The 27,425-nt window shown below is 43.9% G+C and overlaps 1 protein-coding gene across 1 annotated transcript in view; it reads left to right on the plus strand.

Moving 5' to 3' along the window:
- Window positions 1-27,425, plus strand: part of LOC126335406 (uncharacterized) — a 219,650-nt gene that overhangs the window by 189,987 nt on the left and 2,238 nt on the right. The window contains exons 3-4 of the mRNA XM_049998674.1: window positions 411-564; window positions 10,679-10,827. Of these exons, the coding sequence (XP_049854631.1) occupies window positions 411-564; window positions 10,679-10,827 (303 nt within the window). The remainder of the gene's footprint in view (window positions 1-410; window positions 565-10,678; window positions 10,828-27,425) is intronic.

Below are 27,425 nucleotides of genomic sequence, written 5' to 3' on the forward strand. Positions count from 1 at the left end.
GCAGCCCGGCTTGGATCTTATCGCTGATCTCTGGATTAGGCTCTGTATATCGGAGATCTCTGGATTAGGCTCGGTATATCGGAGAAGTCTCCGGCGGAGACTAGTAGGAAATTATTTCAGTTGTTTTCTATCTTATTCTTGTATGTAGTTGTGATTCGAAGACGGATCACTGTTTTGTTTTGGTGTTATACTTTGAGAATTTGTTTTAGTTAATGGAACAGTCCGATAAATTGTTTTCGGACTTTGATCGTTAGCTTCTTCTGGCTACGCAGACATATCAGTGTACGCGATAGTAACGCCATCTGAGTGTTTGCATATTGCCGTCTCATGGCTTTGTAAAGTCGCTGTACTCTAGTACTGTTTAGGCAGGAGAGTAGTGGTTACGTAACGAGGTGGCGGCTGCCGGGCAGGTGAGCATCCCGCCGCTGGAGCGGACGTTCTCGCGCTCGCTGGGGGTGGGCACACTGCGCGGCTTCTTCCGTGGCGACGACGGCTGGGTGCGACGACTCACCACCGTACACCGCGTCGGCGACGTCCGTCTGGACCGCGGCCGGCGGCCTCCAGGTGAGCAGCTCCTTCTCCTTACCTTCTCGATACACTCACATTTCTATTTATCTGCTAGCTGACAAACCGGGCGTTGCTCGGCTGTTCATTTTGCCAATTTTCTATTAGAAACGAAAATAAAAGTAATATACAATCAGGACAATATTATGGAAATGGAAGAGGACGTAGATGTAGATGAAATGGGAGATATGATACTGGGTGAAGAGTTTGACAGAGCACTGAAAGACCTGACTAGAAACAAGGCGCCGGGAGTAGACCACATTCCATTAGAACTACTGACAGCCTTGGAAGAGACAGTCCTGACAAAACTCTACCATCTGGCGAGTAAGATGTATGAAACAGGCGAAATGCCCTCAGACTTCAAGAAGAATATAATAATTCCAATTCCAAAGAAAGCAGGTGTTCACAGATGAGAAAATTGTCGATCTATCAGTTTAATAAGTCACGGCTGCAAAATACTAACGCGAATTCTGTACAGACGAATGGAAAAGCTGGTAGAAACCGACCTCAGGGAAGATCAGTTTGAATTCCTTAGAAATGTTGGAACACGTGAGGCAATACTGACCCTACGGCTTATCTTAGAAGCTAGATTAAGGAAAGGCAAACCTACGTTTCTAGCATTTGTTGACGTAGAGAAAGCTTTTTACAATGTTGACTGGAACACTCTCTTTCAAATTCTGAGGGTGGCAGGGGTAAAATACAGGGAGCGAAAGGATAGTTACAATTTGTACCGAAACTAGAGGGCAATTATAAGAGTCGACGGACACGAAAGGGAAGCAGTGGTTGGGAAGAGAGTGAGACAGGGTTGTAGACTCTCCCCGATGTTACTCAATCTCTGTATTGAACAAGCAGTGAAGGAAACAAAAGAAAAATTCGGAGTAGGTATTAAAATCCATGGGGAAGAAATAAAAACTTTGAGGTTCGCCGATGACATTGTCATTCTGTCAGAGACAGCAAAGGACATGGAAGAGCAGTTGAACGGAATGGACGGTGTCTTGAAAGGAGGGTATAAGATGAACATCAACAAAAGCAAAACGAGGATAATGGAATGTAGTCGAATTAAGTCGGGTGAGGCAGAGGGAATTGCGTTAGGAAATGAGACACTTAAAGTAGTAAAGGAGTTTTGCTATTTGGGAAGCCAAACAACTCATGACGGTCGAAGTAGAGAGGATATAAAATGTAGACTGGCAATGGCAAGGAAAGCGTTTCTGAAGAAGACAAATTTGTTAACATCGAGTATAGATTTAAGTGTCAGGAAGACATTTCTGAAAGTATTTGTATGGAGTGTAGCCATGTATTGAAGTGAAACATGGACAATAAATAGTTTGGACAAGAAGAGAATAGATCTTTCCAACTGTGGTGCTACAGACGAATGCTGAAGGTTAGATGGGTAGATCACATAAGTAATGAGGAAGTACTGAATAGGATTGGGGAGAATAGAAGTTTGTGGCACAACTTGACCAGAAGAAGGGATCGGTTGGTAGGACATGTTCTGAAGCATCAAGGGATCACCAATTTAGAATTGGAGGGCAGCGTGGACGGTACAAATCGTAGAGGGAGGCCAAGTGATGAATACACTAAGCAGATTCAGAAGGATGTAGGTTGCAGTAGGTAGTATGGGATGAAGAAGCTTGCACAGGATAGAGTAGCATGGAGAGCTGCATCAAACCAGTCTCGTGACTGAAGACCACAACAACAACAAACACTCATGCTCATAAATTAAGGATAATGCTGATACATGGTGAAACAACGCTCTGGTGGGAGGTTTACGGGATTAAATCACCTCGCGCTATGACCATGCAGTGCATTTGACCTGCAGTCGTCGCACGGTGGCGCTGGTAGCAGTCCACATACGCAGAGGTGTGTTGGTGCAGCGAGTAAGTGTGGAGACATTTTCAGAAGTTCCAATGGTGACTGTGTGTTGAAAATGGCGTATTGATGACGTTAAAAGGGGTAAAATACTAGGGCGACTGGAGGCTGGTCAAACAAAGCAGATCGTAGCACGGGCCCTCCGTGTGCTACAAAGTGTGATCTCACGATTATGGCAACGATTCCAGCATAGAGGAAACGTGTCCAGGCGCTACAGTACGGGTCGTCCACTTTGTACAAGACCACAAGAAGACCGATATCTCATCATCACTGCCCGCAGACGGCAACAGAGGTCTGCAGGTAGCCTTGCTCGGGACCTCACCGCAGCCACTGGAACAGTCTACAGACGACTGAATAGACATGGTTTATTCGCCCGGAGACCTGCAAGGTGCATTCCTCTGACTCCTGGTCACAGGAGAGCCCGTAAAGCCTGGTGTCAAGAACACAGTACTTGGATCAATGGAACATCTACAACCATGGGCATCCGGGCTGTGAGACATCCTAGAGTGGACAATTAATAGTATGCACACTGTAATAATTGCTACACTCACGCTCATAAATTAAGGATAATTGCAGAATGTGGTGCCACACAATGTGGCACTACACAAAAATGGCACTAATATCATAGGCACTAGGGAACACACACGACACAGATCTGTAAGTCTACGGTATTGGTGATAAGTTGAGAAAACCGTCCCGAAACACATGTGGTACAAAACGCCACTGTTTCCAGCGCATGCACTCCGACATCAATATGGGATATGATCACCATGCACACGCACACAGGCCGCACAACGGGTTTGTCTACTGTGGATCACATGGTCAACTTATCACCAATACCGTAGACTTACAGATCTGTGTCGTGTGTGTTCCTAGCGGTTCCAGGGTATGTTCACGGACGAGTCCATGTATAGTCTGAACAGTGATTCTCGCCAGCTTTTCATCTGCAGTGAACCAGGAACCAGATACCAACCCTTTAATGCCTTGAAAGGGACCTGAATGGAGGTCGTGGTTTGATGGTGTGGGGTGGGATTATGATTGGTGCACGTAAACCCCTGCATGTCTTTGACAGAGGAACTGTAACAGCTCAGGTGTATCGGGACGTCATTTTGCACCAGTATGTCCGCCTTTTCAGAGGTGCAGTGGGTCCTACCTTCCTCCTGATGGATGATAACGCACGGCCCTGCCGAGCTGCCATCGTGGAGGACTACCTTGAAACAGAAGATATCAGGCGAATGGAGTGGCCTGCCTGTACTCCAGACCTAAACCCCATCGAGCACGTCTGGGATGCTCTCGGTCGACGTATCGCTGCACGTCTTCAAACTCCTACGACACTTCAGTTGCTCCGTCAGGCACTGGGGCAAGAAAGGGAGGCTATACCCGACCAGCTGCTCGACCACCTGATCCAGAGTATGCCAACCCGTTGTGCGGCTTGTGTACGTGTGCATGATGATTATATCCCATATTGATGTCGGAGTGCATGCGCTGGAAACAGTGGCGTTTTGTACCACATGTGTTTCGGGACGGTTTTCTCAACTTATCACCAATACCGTAGACTTACAGATCTGTGTCGTGTGTGTTCCCTAGTGCCTATGATATTAGCGCCATTTTTGTGTAGTGCCACATTGTGTGGCACCACATTCTGCAATTATCCTTAATTTATGAGCGTAAGTGTAGCAATTATTACAGTGTGCCTAGTATTAATTGTCCACTCTAGGATGTCTCACAGCCCGGATGCCCATGGTTGTAGATGTTTCGATAAAAGTTGAATGGTCTCCGTCAGTGCTGACAGCTTTTACAGCGTAGCCAACCAAGTCAACTATAATTCATAGACAACAGTGTGCAGTGCATTTCAGATAATTTCCATTTATGGTTCCGACTCAGTTGTACATTTTTAATTAGATTACATGTTTCGATAACTCATGATTATCTTCAGATCTAAGTAGTAGCTTCAGCAACTCGTCTCTTCTACTCAGAAGCACATTTCAGAGTACTGTGATTCTGATCTGAAGATAATCCAGAGTGATCGAAACAGGCAATCTAACTAAAAATGTGCAGCTGAGACGGAAGGATAAATGAGAATTATCTTAAATATCTATACAGCTGTTGGATCTCTCAAGACGATTGTGGCGACTATAGTGAACGTGCACTGTGTTCAACGCAACTGCGCAATCGTAAACGAAAACAGACGTAACAAACGGAATTATGAGTTCACTGTAATGGTATTGCCTATCTAACTAAATTTGAAATGGCTCGGATTTGTTGATACATTGGATGAAGATACTCTTTGCAGACACGGTTTAAACTTAAGGTTGGAAGATACCAGAAACAAAGGAACGTCGGTTCGACGTCATATGTCTTCTACCAACTTCTATCGAAACAGTTATTCCCATCCACGCACCGTAACTCATAAAACAGTGAACAAGTGAAAGGGTCGGAGGAAGAAAGTGCTAATTCACAGGAGCGTACATTTTAGTATTCATGTTGTATGTCTGGTTAAACTCAAAGGCAAGAACATATAAGTACAATAAGACAAAACAATTTACTATGTGCTCATAATGAAAGATCCACTTTCAAAACGCTGCAGAAAGAGAACCACTGCTCATAATGCCGTCAAATTTGAGCAGCATATTATTGGCGCAGAGGGAAACGTCATGGAACAATCAAAAATTTAATGAAAATTGTACCAGTAGATGCGGCTGTTTGCATCTTAACGTGTGTGGCGTCGGCTTAAAATGTCAATGAACCGCAATACGACGGCTAAGGTTTGAGTTGCACACTACACTAGGTAAGCCCATCCACCATGACAAAGTCGTTACACATCGGACAGGCCAAAAACCGCATAAAATGCAAAATGACATCGGTTTCTAGTTGTCATGAGACTTGCGCAAAACATGTTCAATGTGCTATCTACTGTTTTCTTCCACAAGCTGAAATCGAGAAACAGCATGTTCCACAACAGAATGGTGTGTCTTGGGCATCACGTTCAGAATGCGGTGCGCAATGAATGCCTTCAGCTCAGCTACGTTCATAATGAAGCGGTGAACACATCTTGCAGATAACCAAAAAATGTTCAAATGTGTGTGAAATCTTGTGGGACTTAACTGCTAAGGTCATCTGTCCGTAAGCTTACACACTACCTAACCTAAATTATCCTAAGGACTCGGGCATGGATGTGTGTGATGTCCTTAGGTTAGTTAGGTTTAATTAGTTCTAAGTTCTAGGGGACTGATGACCACAGATGTTAAGTCCCATAGTGCTCAAAGCCATTCTAAGGACAAACACACACACACCCATGCCCGAGGGAGGAGTCGAACCTCCGCCGGGACCAGCCGCACAGTCCATGACTGCACCGCCTCTGACCGCTCGGCTAATCCCGCGCGGCTCCAGATAACCCCACAGCCAGAAGTCACATTGACTAAGATCAGGTGATCTGGGCGGCCAAGCTGTAGGAAATGGAAAAAAGGTTGAAGGTTTGTAATGACGTTGGTGCGAAAAACACTCTCATAGCGTTTACTGGTGACGGTACAGGTAACAGGACCCGCACAACTCATCTCCTAGAAAAAACACGATCCTACGATAGGCGATGCTGTCAGCCAGCACTGCAAGGTCACCTCTACAGAATGAACTGATACTGGTTGATGTGCGTGTGGATTTTCTGTTGTCCATATTCTGCAGTTCTGCGTATGGACATGTCATTAGGAATCGAAATGTGCTTTGTCTGTCCACAGAACGTCCATGACTATTCATTGTCCACTTCCGTATGGGCTAGGAAGCAACTCCTGCACATGGGTGATTTTTTTTACGGATAGCAATGCTTAATGCTTCGTAGCATTTTATGCATTGTGCCTCCAACCGTGCCAAACGCTCGAACAATTCCCCGTGGGCTGTATTTTTGCACACACCGCTCCACCCCTCTTTCAATGCTGTGGCCATACCTTCGATAGACATCGGATCAACTACTTTCCTCCTTCTGCCACATTGCACTTCAAAAGAATCTGTCTTTTCGAATTTTGCAATCATTTTCTCCATATCCTTAGCAAACATAGGACCAATGCCTTTTTTAATACCCTTGAGTGTCCGGAACTCCTGCAAGGCTCCTAGTGCACACTCACCGTTCTTGTAAAAGAGCTTTACCAGCAGCGCGCTATCCTTCATGTAGATGAGTCTCGGAGGTAAACTGAGGAGCAGCCGTGTTCCACGCGCCTTGTTGGTCTGCATATTCCGACGCTTACAGCACCGACTATTGGTCAAATTTTCCCTTCCATGACGTTTCCCATTGTGTCAATAATACGCTTTCCAAATCTGATGTCAGTCTGAACGGTGGTTCTCTTTCTACAGCGTTTTGAAACTGAAACTTCAAATATGGATACACTGTATATACAAGGTGCTCGGAAGTTCTCATTGCAAATTTCTAGAACTTGTAGTGTGGAGTGGGTACATAACATTTTGAATAGGAATCCATATCCGGAAACGTCATCCAACGCTACAAAGTTAAAGTAGCCGGCGTCTGTGAATGTATGTATGTATAGGGTTGTTTCACGACGATTTTACAGACTTTCAAGGATGATGTAAAAGAATAAATGTATCAATAAATGTATCAACTTAAGGTACGGGTCCCTGTACCGGAAATGAGCAAGTCGAAAGTTATAAGCGAAAATCGTTGTGATAGCTCTGAGAGTGGAACACTTGTACCGGTACTGTTGTTGCTAAAACTTTAGGGTAGGTGACTTTCAGAGGTGGTAGTATGGACCAAAACAAAAAAAAGTCTAGTAGACATGGGCTTTGTACTATGAGCACTTATTTTATAAATGAGATGTGTTTCACTTTAGCGAAGATGAAGACGCGATCATAGCTCCTCAGATATGCACTTTAGAGCACACGTTTACTGGATATTTTTTCTTGTTTTGGGCCATTCTACCTCCCCTGAAAGTTGCATTCCACACTTTTAGTAACAACAGTACCGCTGCATGTATTCAACTGATAGAGGTTTCAAAATGACTTTTCGTTTGAAACTTTCGCATCGTTCCTTTCCGAACCAGGGACCCTTACCTCAGACTGATACAGTCGTCCTTCACCAGCATCCTTGGAAGTTTGAAACATCATCACGGAATCATCCTGTACACAGGACGAGAATTTATAAAATAGAACTGCAGGAACTGTTTTCCAGAAATGGACGGTGTGGGATCAATGACTACAAATCGTCCCAGAACACAGTACAGAGCTGCACTGCATCCGCACCACAACAGATGTTAAAGTGGCCTCCATGGGATGCAATTCACACGTTCGCACGTCGCATCGTAGAATGCCGCACTTCGGCTGATACAATGATGGCGGGCCACTTGCCTGGAGTTCGTATTAGGGTTCGTCTCGATACCCTGTAGAACTCGGTCCCCCAAACCTAGTGAATGCACAGTCCGCCGTCTCCCTGCAAGTTCGTCTGTCTGGAAGGATCCGTGACCACACAGACGCCCAAAAAGGGCTTGAAATGTTGTGTGATGTGGTTTGTGTCTGTGAGGGTACTTGTTCTGGTATAGCCGCGCTCTTCGTTGACCGTTTACGTCTGCTTGGCCGACCATCTCGGCTTGCTCCCGACACGAATACCTGATCCTTCTGCTTCTTACTGTACGCTGCATCAATCACACAGCCTGCAACTCACAAGGAACACAGGACATGTGGTCAGAGGAGAGTTCATTCATCAGCACCATCTACGGTGGCGACGATGCGTTTCCGGAGACATGTTCATAGGACCTCTGTCCCTCCATTACCAGTCGGGAATCCGCCCCTGCAGTTTTTTAGTTTTATTTATGTTCACCCTGTATGCGTACGGCAACGGCATTGTCACAGTGGATACACCGGTTCCCGTCAGATCACCGCAGTTAACGCTGTCGGTCGTGGACGGCACTTGGATGGGTGATCATCCGGGCCGCCAAGCGCTGTTGCGATTTTTCGGGGCGCACTCAGCCTCGTGATGCCAATTGAGGAGCTACTCGGCCGAATAGTAGCGCCTCCGGTCAAATAAAACCATCATAACGACCGTGAGAGCGGTCTGTTGACCACACGCCCCTCCTATCCGCATCCTCATCTGAGGATGACACGGCGGTCGGATGGTCCCAATGGCCCACTTGCGGCCTGAAGACGGAGTGCTGTATACGTACGTTTACAAGCGCCGGCTCCCATAACATTGACGATCTGTAGCGTTGCTGGATGATGTTCCCGCACATGGGTTCTTACGTAAAACTTGTCTCTACCAAGTTCCCTCTACAACCTATAGAAGTGTGTAACATGAATTGTGGAACAGCCTGTACATAGAAACTTCAGTTTAATTGTCACAACTAAAACATTTAAAATTCATTGTAATTAATCACCTTTATGTTTCTTCTTTTTTCGTCTCATTTAATTTTTATTGTCAACTGGATGAAGAGTGGGTTTGCTGTACCACTGATACCCCACCCGGAGCTCATATGGGACCCGGGGCTATGGGAAAAAAACGGAAGGAAGGAGGGCGAGGTCTGAGTTAGGTGAGGTCAGTATATTATAATGCCACAACTGGGTTTTGAAAGTGTGTGATCCAACCTGTGTACAATTGCGAATGCGTCAGATTATACACTACTGGCCATTAAGATTGCTACACCAATAAGAAATGCAGATGATAAACGGGTATTCATTGGACAAATATATTATACTAGAACTGACATGTGATTACATTTTCACGCACTTTGGGTGCATAGATACTGAGAAATCAGTACCCAGAACAACCACCCCAGGCCGTAATAATGGCATTGATACGCCTGGGCAGTGAGTCAAACAGAGCTTGGATGGCGTGTACAGGTACAGCTGCCCATGCAGCTTCAACACGATAACACAGTTCGTTAACAGTAGTGACTGGCGTATTGTGACGAGCTAGTTGCTCGGCCACCATTGAGCAGACGTTTCCAATTGGTGAGAGATCTGGAGAATGTGCTGGCCAGGGCAACAGTCGAACATTTTCTGTATCCAGAAAGGCCTGTACGGAACCAGCAACATGCGGTCGTGCATTATGCTGCTGAAATGTAGGGTTTCGCAGGGATCGAATGAAGGATAGAGCCATGGGTCGTAACACGTCTGAAATGTAACGTACACTGTTCAAAGTGCCATCAATGCGAACAAGAGGTGACCGAGACGTGTAACCAATGGCACCCCATACCATCACGCCGGGTGATACTCCGGTATGGCTATGACGAATAGACGCTTCCAATGTGCGTTCACCGCGATGTCGCCAGACACGGTTACGACCATCATGATGCTGTAAACAGGACCTGGATTCATCCGAGTAAAATGACGCTTTGCCATTCGTGCACCCAGGTTCGTCGTCGAGTACACCATCGCAGGCGCACCTGTCTGTGGTGCAGCGTCAAGTGTAACAGCATTCGCGGTCTCCGAGCTGATAGTCAGTGCTGCTGCAAACGTCGTCGAACTGTTTGTGCAGATGGTTGTTGTCTTGCAAACGTCCCTATCTGTTGACTCAGGGATCGAGACGTTACAGCCTGGCGGATAAAATGCCTGTCATCTCGACTGCCGGTGATACGAGGCCGTTGGGATCCAGCACGGCGTTCCGTATTACCCTCCTGATCCACCGATTCCATATTCTGCCAACAGACATCGGATATCGATCAACGAGAGGAGCAATGTTGCGATACGATAAACCGCAATCGCGATAGGCTGCAATCCGACCTTTATCAAAGTGGGAAACGTGACGGTACGCATTTCTCCTCCTTACACGAGGCATCACAACAACGTTTCACCAGGCAACGCCGCTCAACTGCTGTTTGTGTATGAGAAATCGGTTGGAAACTTCCTTCATGTCAGCACGTTGTAGGTGTCGCCACCGTCGCCAACCTTGTGTGAATGCTCTGAAAAGCTTATCACTTGCATATCACAGTATCCTCTTCCTGTCGGTTAAATTTCGCGTCTGTAGCACGTCCTCATCGTGGTGTAGCAATTTTAATGGCCAGTAGTGTACCAACTCAGGTGGCACATGGAAACAAAGGAATTATTAAGGAGAGGATATGCTGGCAGGAGTGAAGCTGTGGGGGCGAGTCGTGAATCTTGCCTGGCAAGCTCGTTCAGTGAGAGCCTTGTCCCGAAGGTAAGGTTCTGGGTTCGATTCCCGATCCAGCGCGCAGCTTTAACCTGCCAGGCTTCGGAACACGTTGCGTGCGTGATGCAGTGAGTGATAATGGAGGAATTGGTTGTGTCTGGACAGACGGTGAGCCGTGGGACCTGCGCTCGGTGTCTGTGGCGACCAGCCTGGGTCTGGAGGAGCTGACGGTGGGCTTCGAGAGGTACGTGGCCGACGTGCGCGCCCTGCCCACCGTGTCGGGCCGCCTGCTCGCCGACATCGACGAGAACGCAGTGAGTACCCGCTCCCAATCTACGCACCTCACTCTCACTCCGGCTCACAGCCTCTCTGTTGCACGCCACACCGGCGGCTTACTTGTGAACTCTATTTGTACATTCACTCATCAAACAGCACAAGCCTCAAATAACAATATATCGCCAGCTGGTATCTTCCGTGACCTCCCCATGGTCTTAGACTGTGTAGAACATGATACTCTTTTACAAGGTAAACTCCCCATCGCACCCCACCCAGATTTAGTGTTAAGATGGCCCAGTGGATAGCTTGTCGAAAACTGAACACAGATCAAGCATGAAAACAGGAAGAAGGTGTACTGACCTGCGAAAAAAGAAACAAAACAGAAACAGAGAACGACCCAAGGTCACGATTCGCAACAACGAGCGATTCGCAAGAATCGCGGCGTCATGGTGTTGGACGCCAAAGCGGGAGATCCGTGTTCAAATCTCCCCCTTGCCCCATTTTTATCCACGAAATTATAAACTTTCCGTCCGATCATTGACGTGTCTGTTCTCCCTCTGTAGTCTAGGCAATTGTGATACGATACATTGGTTATAGAATGTGAGCCATGTGGTGAGAATATAGTACCGTCGCAAGTAAATATGATGTATGGCGAGAGCATGCGAGATGCCACATAGACCTCTCAAAGAAATGAAAACAACAATTAAACGGCTGTGAAGTATATTATAACAAAGGAATTCGAGAGTCAAAACTACCAAAGCGGAACATAAGAGTCATAATAGGTACTAGTTGTCTAGAACAACTAGGAGGTAAGTACGTCTCGAGCTCTTTTCCTTACAGCTCGTTGTTGCAAACGGACATTACACCACGACACAGACACAAATTTGAACATAGCGAACAGACACGTCAGTGATCGGAGGGACTGTTCATAATTTTGTGAAAACAATTGGGCACGATGAATGGTTGAACACAGATTTCCCCCTTCGTAGTCCAACACCGTGACCATATAACCAAGATGCTGTGGCTATTCACATTCGCTCAGTGTTGCACATCATGATCTTGGACCGTTCACTTTTTCCATTTTGCTTCCTTTTCCACATTTCAGTACACTTTCTTCCTGTTTTCATGCTTGATCTGTGTTCAGGGGCATTATACCATAAAATTTGCGAGGGTATGATGGGGTGTTACCCTTGTCATGAAGACTCAAGTTCTATAGAATTGATGGCTTCACACACAGTTGGTTTGAATCATACTTGACAAAGAAAGTTGTCCAGAATAATTCAGACAATGTTGGAAAGGTAGAAAATTTTAATGACTGAGAATAAAATCACAAAGGGGGGCCCACAGGGTTCAATTTTGGGTCCACTTCTGTACCTTATATATGTGAAAGATCTTCCACTTAACGTCCAACAAGAAAAACAGGTACTTTTTGCAAACGATGGTAGTGTTATAATAAATCCCATTAGAGAGAAAGCAACAGAATAGTTAGTAAATAACATTTTCCAAAGCATTATTAAATTGCTCTCTCAGAACAGACACTTCCTAAATTTTGAGAAAACATGCTATCTTCACTTCCATACAACAAACAGTCATACCAACAACTGATGTAGCATGCGAGCTGGAGTCAGTAAGTAGAGTAGAATGCTCCAAATTTTTGTGTGTAAATACACTCCTGGAAATGGAAAAAAGAACACATTGACACCAGTGTGTCAGACCCACCATACTTGCTCCGGACACTGCGAGAGGGCTGTACAAGCAATGATCACACGCACGGCACAGCGGACACACCAGGAACCGCGGTGATGGCCGTCGAATGGCGCTAGCTTCGCAGCATTTGTGCACCGCCGCCGTAAGTGTCAGCCAGTTTGCCGTGGCATACGGAGCTCCATCGCAGTCTTTAACACTGGTAGCATGCCGCGACAGCGTGGACGTGAACCGTATGTGCAGTTGACGGACTTTGAGCGAGGGCGTATAGTGGGCATGCGGGAGGCCGGGTGGACGTACCGCCGAATTGCTCAACACGTGGGGCGTGAGGTCTCCACAGTACATCGATGTTGGGGCGGAAGGTGCACGTGCCCGTGGACCTGGGACCGGACCGCAGGGACGCACGGATGCACGCCAAGACCGTAGGATCCTACGCAGTGCAGTAGGGGACCGCACCGCCACTTCCCAGCAAATTAGGGACACTGTTGCTCCTGGAGTATCGGCGAGGACCATTCGCAACCGTCTCCATGAAGCTGGGCTACGGTCCCGCACACCGTTAGGCCGTCTTCCGCTCACGCCCCAACATCGTGCAGTCCGCCTCCAGTGGTGTCGCGACAGACGTGAATGGAGGGACGAATGGAGACGTGTCGTCTTCAGCGATGAGAGTCGCTTCTGCCTTGGTGCCAATGATGGTCGTATGCGTGTTTGGCGCCGTGCAGGTGAGCGCCACAATCAGGACTGCATACGACCGAGGCACACAGGGCCAACACCCGGCATCATGGTGTGGGGAGCGATCTCCTACACTGGCCGCACACCTCTGGTGATCGTCGAGGGGACACTGAATAGTGCACGGTACATCCAAACCGTCATCGAACCCATCGTTCTACCATTCCTAGACCGGCAAGGGAACTTGCTGTTCCAACAGGACAATGCACGTCCGCATGTATCCCGTGCCACCCAACGTGCTCTAGAAGGTGTAAGTCAACTACCCTGGCCAGCAAGATCTCCGGATCTGTCCCCCATTGAGCATGTTTGGGACTGGATGAAGCGTGTCTCACGCGGTCTGCACGTCCAGCACGAACGCTGGTCCAACTGAGGCGCCAGGTGGAAATGGCATGGCAAGCCGTTCCACAGGACTACATCCAGCATCTCTACGATCGTCTCCATGGGAGAATAGCATCCTGTATTGCTGCGAAAGGTGGATATACACTGTACTAGTGCCGACATTGTGCATGCTCTGTTGCCTGTGTCTATGTGCCTGTGGTTCTGTCAGTGTGATCATGTGATGTATCTGACGCCAGGAATGTGTCAATAAAGTTTCCCCTTCCTGGGACAATGAATTCACGGTGTTCTTATTTCAATTTCCAGGAGTGTATTAATAAAACCGTGAACTGGAATCTGCATATTACTGAGCTTCTCAAACAGTTAAGTTCAGCTACTTCTGCTCTTCGTATAATTGCTAATCTTGGAAACAAATGTATCAGCCTCTTGACATATTTAGCATATTTCCACTCAGTAATGTAGTACGGAATACTTTTCTGGGTAACTCATCACTTAGAAAGTATTTATTGAAAAAAAGCGAGTACTAAGAATAATATGAGATGTTCACCCTCTTCAAGGACTAGGCATTTTAACTGTGCAGTCACAATAAATACTTTCGCTAATGAAATTCGTCATAAATAATCCATCGCAATTCAGAAGAACAGTCATGTACACACCTACAACACTAGACAGGAAAATGATCTTCACTACCCATTGTTAAAGCTGTCGGCTGTCGTGACTCAAAGTGGAGTTCAATATGCAGCAATAAAAATTTTTCATCATTTGTCCAGTCACTTAAGCGTGTTACAGTTAGCAAAGCAAGTTTTAAAACTAATTCAAAATCATTTCTCCTGGGCAACTCCTTGTATTCCGTTGACGAATTTCTAATTAAAAATTGGTAGCCAGTAAAAAGAACAAAAAGATAATTGTTGTTTTCAAGTGTAGTTGCGTGAGTAGGAGTACAATGATAATATTTTTATTAATGTTAACAGTAATCATTTATACATGTTCTGTACACTGGCTTGTTCCACAACATTTCGATAAAAGAATTGTTGAAATGATCTATGGAACATTTATCTAAGTAACTAATTAACTAACTGAGATAAGTGCATCGTTTGTTGAGATCATTGCGAGAGCCAAGACAGGACAACTTCACTTCGAGTGAAGGTACGAGAGGATACCCAAAAGAGAACAGGAATAACATTGCCGTGACCGGAGCTTGTGTAGTACGCATTTCTGCTGCTAGGCGTTTATATTGCAACTCATTGCCAGTTCAGTGCCGCCTGCATTGTCGTCCTGACTAATTGTGTTCATCTGCAGTGATTGTTTTTGCTAGTGCTGTTTTGTTCTTGTTTCGATTTTTATGATGTCAAGTATAAGTGAACAGCTTTCAGCTGTTAAATTTTGTTTTCTACTCGGTAAAAATGTTGCTGAAACTGGTTTAACGTTGAAAACAGCATACCGAGATGACGCTATGAGAAAAATTCAAGTGTACAAGTGGTTTGCTCGATTTAAAATTGGCGACATGTCGATTGATGACCAACCTCGTTCTGGACGTCCATCAACTGCCCGAATTGACGAAAATATCGAAAAAAATTCTACAGCTTGACCTCAGAGACCGTCGACAGACAATAAATCTATTGTCAGTGGTTTTAAGAAGATTGCGCAATAGTCTTTGCCAAAAAAAGATCCGATTTGTGCCAGACATACAAAGCCATCCATGCCTGTTAGACAGTTTTTTGGCTAAAAATGGCATGATTCCGCTGCCCCACACACCTTACTCACCTGACCTGGCTCCGTGCGACTTTTCCTTATTTCCATGCATGAAAGAGGCATATAAGGACACCGACTTGAGTACATCGAAGAAGTCAAGAAAAAACGAGGGAGGAGCTGTTAGCCAATTCTACAGGTGACTACGAAAACTGTTTCGAACAGTCGGAAGAGAGGGACAAATGTGTTATTTGTAATGAAGATTATTTTGGACGGGATAAGATTGTTTTGTAAACAATTTGAAAATTATAGTTTTTAAAAAATAATTCCGTTTTTTGGGTACCCCCTCATATATCAGAGAGACGAAATGCCCTCAGACTTGAAGAAGAGCATAAAAATTCCATTTCTGAACAAGCAAGTGCTGACAAGTGTGAATATAACTTAACCATTGCAAAACACTGACACAAATTATTTACAGGAGAATGGAAAAACTGGTAGAATCGACCTTGGGAAAGTTCAGTTTGGGTTCTAAAGAAATAAGGGTAGTTGCGAGGCAAAACTGGCCCTACGACTTATCTTAGGAGTCATGTTGAAGGAAGGCAAATGAACGCTTGTAGCATTTGTAGATTTAGAGGAAGCTGTTGACAATGCTGACTCTTTGAAATTCCGATGGTAGTCATGACAAAATGCAGAGAGCAAATGTATGTCCACAACTTGTACAGAAACCAGACTGCAGTTATAAGAATCAAAGGACCACGTAGAACACCCCCATACCGTAATACAACCTCCTCCGTACGTCACTGTTGCTCCTACGCATGATGGCAAGTGACGTTCTCCAGGCATTCGCCAAACCCAAGATCTTTCATGGTATTTCCACAGGGCACAGTGTGATTCATCACCCCAGATGACTCGTTTCCAGTCATCTACAGCCAGTGGGTCACTCTTCACGCCACCTCAAGCCTTGCTTGGCATTGTCTACAGAGATGAGGACTTGCTCCACCATTGTACTCCCTCCACACGGTCATTGTGCTAGCTGGAACACTGCCACGTGGGGTAGCCACTCGGACAGTGGCGCTTTCTCGCGGTTCGCGCGGCATCCCCCGTCGGTGGTTCAAGTTCTCCCTCGGGCATGGGTGCGTGTGTTGTCCTTAGCGTGAGCTAGTTTAAGTTAGCTTAAGTAGTGTGTAAGCTTAGGAACTGCTGTCCTCAGCAGTTTGGTCTCATAAGATCTTACGACAAATTTCCAATTTGGAATGCTACTTCCAATTTGGAGATCATAAACGATTCCTTCCACTGATTTCACTCGATTTTTGACGACTACCTTCTGCAATGCTCGAGGTCTCCTGTCAGTCAGTACATGAGGTCTGCCTGATCTTGGTTTCGCTGTGGTTGTTCCTTCGGGATTTCCACTACACAGTCACATCACCAATAGTCGACTCAGGCAGCTTTAGTAGAGTCGAGATGTTCCTCTTGAATTTGTTACTCAGATGACATCCACTGATCAATCCGCCAGGGGAGCCGCGAGCGGTAACGCGTTGCTTCCTGGACTCGGGAAGGCGCGCCGGCCCCGAATCGAATCCGCCCAGCGGATTAACGACGACGGCCTGGATGTGGTTTTTAGGCGGTTTTCCACATCCTACTAGGTGAATACCAGGCTGGTCCCCACGTCCCGCCTCAGTTACACGACTCGCAGACGTTTTGTTGTGGTTGGCAGGAGAGCCAACACCGTGTTACTAGAGGAGGCCGAAAGGCACGCGATTTAGCTCACGCAGGCTGGCGTGAGGTCTGGAACAGGACAAGGAAATTAGTATTTAGAAACAACGGACGTAGCTGGTGGAATACTTAACTTTAATCCATTAATGACGAACGGCGCTCTTGACATTACATGATTCACAGTATCAATAGTAACTGATAATGGCACCTTGCTAGGTCGTAGCAAATGACGTAGCTGAAGGCTATGCTAACTATCGTCTCGGCAAATGAGAGCGTAGAAGTCAGTGAACCATCGCTAGCAAAGTCGGCTGTACAACTGGGGCGAGTGCTAGGGAGTCTCTCTAGACCTGCCGTGTGGCGGGGCTTGGTCTGCAATCATTGATAGTGGCGACACGCGGGTCCGACGTATACTACCGGACCGCGACCGATTTAAAGGCTACCACCGAGCAAGTGTGGTGTCTGGCGATGACACCACACATTTGAAACACATTCACACTCTTTCACGACTTACACTAGACGCAGACAGCTGAGGTACACTACTTCTGTCCGGGGAGGTATGGGGTGGCGGCAGGAAGGGCATCCTTAAAACTTAACCATACCAATTCCGTACTTAACCCTGCGCACATTGCAGGACAAAGGCAGTGCCAAAAGGAGAAAAAAAGATGACATCCAGTGATCAGCCCATGTTCGGAGTCACTGAGATTACCAGACCTGTTCTCCTGTTTCTGCTTCCCTGCTGACAACACAATCCTACCCACCTTCTTTTATACTGGCGCGTCCACCTCCCGCGACATTTCAAATGGTTCAAATGGCTCTGAGGACTATGGGACTTAACATCTGAGGTCATCAGTCCGCTAGAACTTAGAACTACTTAAAGCTAACTAACCTAAGGACATCACACACATCCATGCCCAAGGCAGGATTCGAACCTGCGACCGTAGCAATCGCGCGGTTCCAGACTGAAGCGCCTAGAACCACTTGGCCACAAAGGCCGACCCCTCGCGACATTTAGTGTTCGTATTACGTATCGGTGTCCAGATAGTTTTATCAGATATTGTATTATAAAGGACAGTTTTTATTTGCTCCTCTTACTGCCAGCAGTGTTAGTGGTACAAAGGACTATGGATAGGTTTATCAATGAATATCGGGCCGATGAGCTCCTCATGTAGAGTTTCACTGAATGCAATGAAAGAGCGGCACGACAATCGCTGTGGAGGATTCTTGCATTACAATTTTTGTTGTGTTGTACAGTCTGGTGATTGCATGTTGTAGGCTTTTTCACTGGTGTAAAGATATTTTAACAGAAACGAAGTTAATTGCGTTAAAAATCAAACAAATTATAAATAGATTACTTCTCTATAATGAGCCATCAGACACCACGGGTCCGTTGTACCAAAGTAATCAGAAAATATTCCCTAACAACCTCCGTAATTTTGTTGGTGGAGTTCACCCGGTATAGAGATAAGCCGCTGAGTATGACTCAGTATGGAGAGGTTCCTCGGAATGATACATCGTTGTATACCATATGGTGTCTAATAGAATCTTACAGTTTGTAGAATGTCTTTTGACAATGCTGACTCTTTGAAAGTGTCTACAATACTGTATATAGATGCAGAACAACAATACGGCTTTGTTTGTACGGAGGTGACGTGGTGTCTTACTGCTGAAGTGTGAGCATCATTTCAGAGGGTTACAGGAAAACTGCTTGACCACTATCTGCAGTCCAAAAACGTTTCTAGAAAGAGAACAACATTCGAGAACGTCCTTTCTTACCTCTTCATTGCATAAAAATGATGTGACAATAAAACGTACTGTTTATCGACTAATATTCTTTGAATTAAACTTACTTAAATACTTGTCTGATGTTTCGAACATCTCAGGCAACTGAACAATGGGATGTATTTACCTATTAAACTAGCGAAGCGAAGTATCGTGTATACCAGCACTTAATGCCCACTTTCCGAAAATATTGCAATCTAGCCATTACTTATATTTTAAAATAAATTTTGTTTTTCATGATTTCGTATACCAGACTCCGTAGGTTTTTTTTTTCCGGAATGTGGTGCTTCTCTCTATGTTCACATTACAGAATTTGCGTTGGTGCTGCTAAGATTGCGCTAAAAGATATTTTCAGGACCCTACATACACATCAGAACCCGTTTAAAAAGGACGTTCTTAATAAGGTTCTTTCTTTCATTTCTTTGTGGTGAGCATGAAGTACCCTCCCCTCCCTTCCACCACCACCACCCCTCCCGCTGAGGACGCGTTATGGGAAATACGTTGGTACTGCTAGGGTTAATGACCACGAAAAGATTCATGGTGAGCATCATCGTTCGTTCTTCCTAAAGCGAGCCTTGTTTTCATTCAGGCCTCTGCCCCGCTCAGCGGCAGCTAGTAGCGTAGCCTTGTGGCTGCTGCGTGCAGGCGGCAAGCCTGTGATCACGTGCCACACGAGCGCTCTCCGATCTGCTAATTACTGCCACCCTGCCGGAACAAACTGCCCCCAGAAATTACACGTTTCGCTCTCGGTGCTGTCCTTGCAGGAAACTCATCGTTCTATCCCTGGGAAGCGTTGACTTCTGTTAGGGTCACCTTAGGACATCACTTGTTTTGAGTTATTACAGGTAAACTCTACCTTTACTAGCGTGGAACATTCCAATTTGCAAACAAACGTCACATTTCGAGTGTGTGAATTCGACATTCCCAAAACCGGACAGAGGATCCCAGTGTATCAAAAACTGGTAGGGTAGATGTTCTTGCATGACGTATACACAGACATAATAATTAAAAAAAAAAAAACTGGTGATGGGATTAATGTGAGGCGTGAGATTTAATAGCGGGGGCTCTCTTTCTAACATCAGTCACACGCAAATGCTGCTTGAATGATCTGAGATCGAGGAAAGAGTTTGAATGATAGTTTGTGATTGATTGTGTGTTAATTTCTGTGCAATGGAGGCGGCACAATAGCTAAAGATAATTACAAAGCGACTGCAGTGCAAGAGAAGCAGAATAACATGCATGGACACTTCACGTAAATTACTACTGTAAACTCCCAAACCACTTAAAAATGAGAATAAATTCCTGAAACCTGTCGTGCTACGCATGAGGAAACCAAACTGGTGCACTACATCAGTGTTTAAACCTTTATCGGCACAGTTGCAGTAGTTCAAAAAAATATTGGTTGTGATGGGTAAAACAAAGCATCCAATCTTAATCTATTTATCCACAAGCAGTAGAGGGAAGTGGTGGATTTTGTATCCCGCCTGGAAGGCGGTGCGTGGGTTGGATCAGGAATTGAACTGAATTGAATTTGATCCTGTAATATTACATTGTGTACAGTAAATGTACGTGTAATATAGGACATGTCAAAGTGTTAACATTTCTTATCACTTATTTTTCTACACCTTTAACTTACATTTTTACATTACTGATAATGAATAACAATATATACAAATTTAATGGCATAAGTATTCTGCAACACTGTAAAACTCTTTTTCAATGAGATAGTCTTTAAGTTTCTTTGGAAAGTCATTGTGAAGTACACTATCTTTCAGGGTTTTGGGCAGACTTCTTAGTAGTCTGATACCAAAGTACTGGGGTCCTTTTTCTAGCATTGCCAGTCGGTGGGGTATGCTCCGTACTTCATTCTTCTTTCTTGTATTTTGGGTGTGTACACTAGCAATTGTAATCCAGCCCTCACTACCTTTTGTGATGTACATTATTGTTTTGTATATATACAACGATGAAACAGTTAAGATATTTAAATTCTTGAAACAGTTTCTGCATGTTTCAGAGGTCTTTCTTCTTAAAATGGTCCTAATTGCTTTTTTTTTTTAATGTGAACACTCGTTTTGTCTCTTGTTTGTTTGAGTTTCCCCACACAGTCACTCCATACTGTAAGTATGGTTCGAAAAGTCCATGATACACTGTGCACAGAAGGTTCTTGTCTGAATACTGTGATAGCTGCATTATTAAGAATATGACAGAGCTCAGTTTCTTACAGACATAATTAATATGTTTTTTTTTTCCATTTCAGTTCATTATCCACAAGAATACCTAAGAATCTAGCAGATTCTACTTCTTCCAGCCTTGTTCCATCAACCTGTAAATCCATGTCTACAGCCTTTTCCTTGTTTTTAAACACTGCATACATAGTCTTTTTTAGATTTATAACCAGTTCATTTTCCAACAGCCATTGAGCTGTGACATTTGCAGATATGTATGCTCTTCTCTCAAGCTGTTCCATATTTTGGTCACTATTTAGTAATGTCATGTCATCAGCATACAATTTTTTTTCTTCCTCCTCAACACCTATATCATTAACAAATACATTAAATAACAATGGCCCCATTACCGAACCCTGCGGCACTCCATATTTGGTGGATTTGGTTTCTGATTGGTACCAGTTTCCTAATGATACATACTGCTTGCGGTTGCACAAGTATGATTTTATCCATTCACCTGGTTGCCCCCGAATGCCATAGTTGCTTAATTTTTGTATCAGCATTTCATGGTCAATGGTGTCAAATGCCTTTGAAAGATCCAGAAACATTGCAGAGACAACCTTTTTCTCATCCAAGGACTGTAAAATGTATTCTGTTAGACTGACAATTGCTGATTCTGTAGATTTACCCTTTCTGAAACCATGTTGTGTGGGCATGAGAATGTTATGTTTGTCAGGAAAAGGTGAAACACGTCAATACTGCTGTATGAATTTAAATCTCCTTTACTCAAGCAATAAAAATACGTAACTTGGAATGATGTGCGAAGCTGAAGAGTAGTGTCGTGGCTGGCTGCACCTGATGAAAATGGGGCGAAGCTGACACGGGGCTCGTAGAACTCGACAGCACCGGCTAGAGGGCGCTGTTGTCTGTGTCTCGTGGCGGTGCCAACCTTTGAAACTATGCGTTGCTATCGATACCACAGTGGAAGATTGCTCTCCTATGCAACTTTACGAAATGATGTATAGTGATTCCTTCACACTAAGAGACGCAAATACGTAGACTTCTAGCTTCACTTCTAAACGGATTTTTCTTCTTTTCGAATTTAAAACTGACCAGCTAGTTAGTGACATTTACATGACTAGATCATATTCACAATAAAATATATGAATTATTTTTGTATATGCAGCACATTGTTTATTGGTGCATATGGAGCTGACACATAGTATTTTCCTCTACTGAAGAACTTATTAAAGACATAGAAACAGTCAGAGTGTGACTATTATTACTTGCTATAGCACATACCTCTACAGTGAATTTATCACGTGTTTTCTTTTTCTGGATATTTTATCATAAAGTATTTTTAGATATGGCCTAAGCATTTTTCTGATCCAAGAATAGACTGACATTTTCAAACTGGACAAGTTTGTTGCAAAAATTCCTGATGCTAAAAACGTGATATTTTTGTGGCTTCTTAAGAGACATACGCTGCCCGGTGTGAAAAATGTATCATTTCAACGACTGAAGAAAAATTTATTTTCAATATTCTGTTTTAAAGTCTGGTCATTTTTATGACATTAATCTGCTATTTTATGATAAAATGTTGTGACACGTATACATCTAGATATCTAACAACGAAAAAAGCCTAATATAAACAAATTAAGCCAGAGGTGTGCAACTAACACGAATGGATTTACACTTCAAGCAAATTTTGAGGAAGCTCATGAAGATAATCTGATCTGTTTCGATTTTCTTCACTTCACACTTCATAGATGTCTCTTCAAGTCTTCAAAAGATGTATTACCTCTTCTTGCAGCAATCACAGCATCCAGACTTTCAAGTATGCTCCTGATTAATGAATGCTGCGATGATCTCTTAAGGAAACTTTTTCATTTTTTCAGGATTTCTTCCCATAGGTCCTGTGGGATATCTGAATAGTGCCGATGGGCCCTTCTTTCTAGCTGTTCCAATGCATGCTAAATAGGATTCAAATCAAGGCTTTGAGCAGGCCAAGCCATAGCATGAATCTTCTCTTCATCCAAAAACTCTTCAACAATTATCGCAACATATTGACGTACACTGGTGTAATATCATCACCAATAAATGGAGCGAAAGGTGCAACATGCTGCAAAAGGACTTCCTCCAAATACCGATATTATAGGTTCCCAAACTCCACTCCTTGCATTCATACTGATTCCTGCCCACACCATCATGAAAAAGTTTCCTGGAAGATAATGTGCAAAGGCAACACCTTTCCCAGGATTTCTACAGAGCATCGCTGGCCAAATTGCGACTCATTGGTAAACAACACTTGCTCTCGTCGCTGCAATCTCCAACCGCGATATCCCCTTGACGAACGTAGTCAGCTCTCTGGCGAGTTCTGAGCGTGCAGCAGGTCTTCTGGATTGCAGATTAGCTCTTTCCAGTCTTCTTCAAACGGTTCTTTACCAACACTGAGCCCTCGAATATGGCAGAGTCGACTTATGCTTCAACAGCAGTGGTGCGACGGTTGCAGTGAATTTGAAGGTGTAAGAAGTGCTCTTCCTGATGTTGCTCCTCTCGGGCCTGATCCTGGCTTCCTTGCATGATCTGCAGTTTCACTGTATCTATCCGTGGAATGTAATGCATACTGAGATCATCTTCCAACAAAGCGACAGCTTTAACAGCGTCCTCCTTGCTTAACGGTGTGATTACTCCGGAAAACTAATTAAGATAATTGCAGAAAGATCCTATAAACGCGTGTGATTGAAGGGGGAATAAGTACTACAAGAGCGGGAAAACATTATTGCCTCACAGCCTTGTGTTTTTCATATTGCGCGAGAGAAAACAATTGAGATTAGTTCGATAAACAACTGTCGCTTCGTTATTTGCTCGCAAAGCAACGCCAAAAACTTACCAATAACGTACCCATCAAAAAAATGTACATGGGGTATTCAATGAGCCAATGAGAAATGCAATACATTCTTTTTCTTGGTCAGTTTCGGTTGACGTAATGCGGATTTCATTGTGAGACATCGATTCAGCCCCTATAACTTAATGAAGTTCCAATAGGTGGTGACGATATATGTAGCCTTCAAAATGGCGTCTGTAATGGAGGCGCACTTCACAGCAGCGAGCTGTCACTGAGTTTCTGAGTTTCTTTTTGCAGAAATCCAGAGCATCGCAGATAGTCATGGGCACTTGCAGAATGTCTACAGAGACCTGGCAGTGATCAAAAGCACGTTGAGTTGTTGGGTGAGGGGTCTGTCATCATTGCAACAAGGTCACACAAACCTGTTTGATCTCCCATGAGCCGGCCAGCTGCACACAGTTATGACTCCTGCAATACTGGAACATGTGGACATTCACATTCAAGGTGATCAACAGATCACAATCAAACATTTTGTTGCTCAACTGGATGTCTCCGTTGATAGTGCTAACATACTCATCCACCAGTTGAGGTACTCAAAGATGTGTGCCCGTTGGGTTCCCCACCATCTAACACAAGACGTAAAGGACAATGAAGGACCACCTGTGTAGACTTGCTTAAGTATTACAAGGTTTTCTGTTCAACATCATCACAGGCAATGAAACGTCCACCCCCAGTAGCTGAGTGGTCAGTGCGACAGAATCTCAATCCTAAGGGCCCGTATTCGATACCCGGCTGGGTCGGAAATTTTCTCCAGTCAGGAACTGGGTGTGGTGTTGTCCTAATCATCATCATTTTCATCACCAATGACGCACAAGTTGCTGAAGTGGCATCAAATCGAAAGACACACACCTGGAAAACAGTCTACCTGATGAGAGGCCCTAGTCACACAACATTTCCATTTATCACTTCCAACCAGAGACAAAATGGCACTCCATGGAGTGGTGCCACACCACCCTCTCCTCCAAACAAAAAGTTCAAATCTGCATTCTCAGCTGGTAAAGTCATGATGATGGTCTTCTGGGACTCTGGAAGGGCTATTCTGTTTGATGTCCTCCATCATGGTGTAACAATGAATTCTGAGGTGTACTGTGTTACCCTCAGGAAACTGAAGAAACTACTCAATGACAATGCAAAAACTCACACAAATCTGGGCACCTGAGAGGAGCTCATCAAAATTTCTTTGGGCTGTTCTTCCTCTTCCCCCCCCATCCCCTATATAGCCTGGATTTCTCATCTTTGGACTTCGATCTGTTTGGCCCAATGAAGGATGCACTCCACAGGAAGCAATATACGGATGTTGGAGAGGTTATTGATATGGCAAGACATTGACTCTGACGTCAACCAGTAGAACGGCACCATGCAGGCATACAATCCCTCCCAGTAATGTGGCGTAAGGGCGTCGCATTGAACATAGATTATGTAGAAAACCAGGATTTTGTAGCCAAAAGAGTGATAAATAATGTGGTGTATTGGAATCCTGAATAAAACCAACCTGCTTTCAGAAAAAATGTATGTTGCATTACCTATTTAGCAGCTCTCATAGTATAGAGTGCTACACTTTGATAAATCAGTAATTAAACATCATTTATTATGTATTGGATGCACAAGCCACTAAGCATATAAAGATTCTGTTTAAAGCCACTGGAACTTCCTCTGTCTACTTAAACTGTAAAAGTGCTAAAAATTGTTTTAGGCTTTTTCAATAATATTTTAGATGGAAATCAAGAATAAAAAACAACAGTTGAAAAACTATTAATTTACTCTCAGTTACACTATTTTCATTCTATTACACATGCAAACAGCTGTATCTTGGAAAACACTGAAGATAGAGCATATATTTATGTGATAATAATAATCAGCATGGTCCATTCTGTTTCTGCCTGAAATGCCGTGTGTAAAGTACTGTAGAAAACAGTTGACTGTTATGTATTGTCATCACCTACAATCACCAAATGAAAGATCAGCACAACTCATATACAATGGAGGGTGAAATATGGCCAAATTATGATGTTTGGAAATTTGTAAAGGATTAGTCCACTTGAATGTTTTATTATTATTATTACTATTATTATTACTATTATTATTATTATCATTATTATAGTACTTCAGACACAGTGAAGTATGTTCAAAAGACATGGAACAAAGAGAAGCAGACAAGTGGTGAATCAGAAAATGAATCACAAAATGTGACATTGTCACAGGATGACAAACAGACCACACACAGAGCTTTGACAAATGTAAAGCTTCATGTTGAGTACAGAAACAGGATTGTTGTACTGTTACACCTGTGGGCTGCCAAATCTGTTGTGTGATGCTTGTACATATTTCTTTGATGTCAAAATTCAGCATTTAGTCATGTGGCCTAATGGTTCAATGATTTCCACAGATGAAATAATGCACAAAATCATTAAACAAATAAACAACATTCATTCGTTCATTCATTCATTCATTGGGTTCCACAGTTTCAATCATGTACAACAACATTCAAGGGCATGGACTGCTTCAAGTTAATCATTAACAAAAGATAAGCGAACCACAGAAGCAATCTGTATACTGTATTAATAATAAACTATCAGTATACTGCAGTATACTGCTTAATGCTATTCGTGACCGCCCCCGGTAGCTGAGTGGTCAGCGTAACAGACTGTCAATCCTAAGGACCCGAGTTCGATTCCCGGCTGGGTCGGAGATTTTCTCCGCTCAGGGACAGGGTGTTGTGTTGTCCTAATCATCATCATTTCATCCCCATTGACGCGCAGGTCACCGAAGTGGCGTCAGATCACCAAAATTTGCATGTACCCTTACTGCATAAGTAGCTGAACTCAAACGTTTCAGCAGATCATCAATGTGTTTCTTCCAATTTAATCTCTCATCAAAGGACACGTCTAAAAATTTTGAATATTCTACCTTAGCTATATGCTTCTGATTAAGGTCTATATTTATTAATGGCGTCATACCATTTACTGTACGGAACTGTATGTACTGTGTCTTATCAAAATTCAGTGAGAGTCTGTTTACAAGGAACCACTTAGGAATTTGACAATTTCATCAGTTAATTCTTGTTTGTCAGGTGTGATAACTATACTTGTGTTTGGTTATTCAGATCATTCAAAATTTGCTTGGTGAAAGCATATATGGCATTTTCTGTAGAAAAACCTTTCTGGAAACCAAACTGACATTTTGTTAGTACTTCATTTTTACAGATATGTGAAGCTACTCTTGAATACATTACTTTCTCAAAAATTTTGGATAATTTTGGAGAAGGTAGATTGGACAGTAATTGTTGACATCAGATCTACCCCCTTTTTCATACAAAGGTATAACAATAGCATATTTCAGCCTATCAGGGAAAATGCCCTGTTCCAGAGAGCTATTACACAGGTGGCTGAGAATCTTACTTATCTGTTGAGAAAAAGCTTTTAGTATTGTGCTGGAAATGTCATCAATTCCATGTGAGTTTTTGCTTTTAAGCAAGTTTATTATTTTCCTAATTTCAGAGGGAGAAGTGGGTGAGATTTCAATTGTATCAAATTGCATAGGTATGGCCTCTTCCATTAACAGCCTAGCATTTTCTAATGAACACCTGGATCCTACTATATCCACAACATTTAGAAAA

This window comes from Schistocerca gregaria, chromosome 2 (assembly GCF_023897955.1).
Source record: "Schistocerca gregaria isolate iqSchGreg1 chromosome 2, iqSchGreg1.2, whole genome shotgun sequence".
NCBI lineage: Eukaryota > Metazoa > Arthropoda > Insecta > Orthoptera > Acrididae > Schistocerca > Schistocerca gregaria.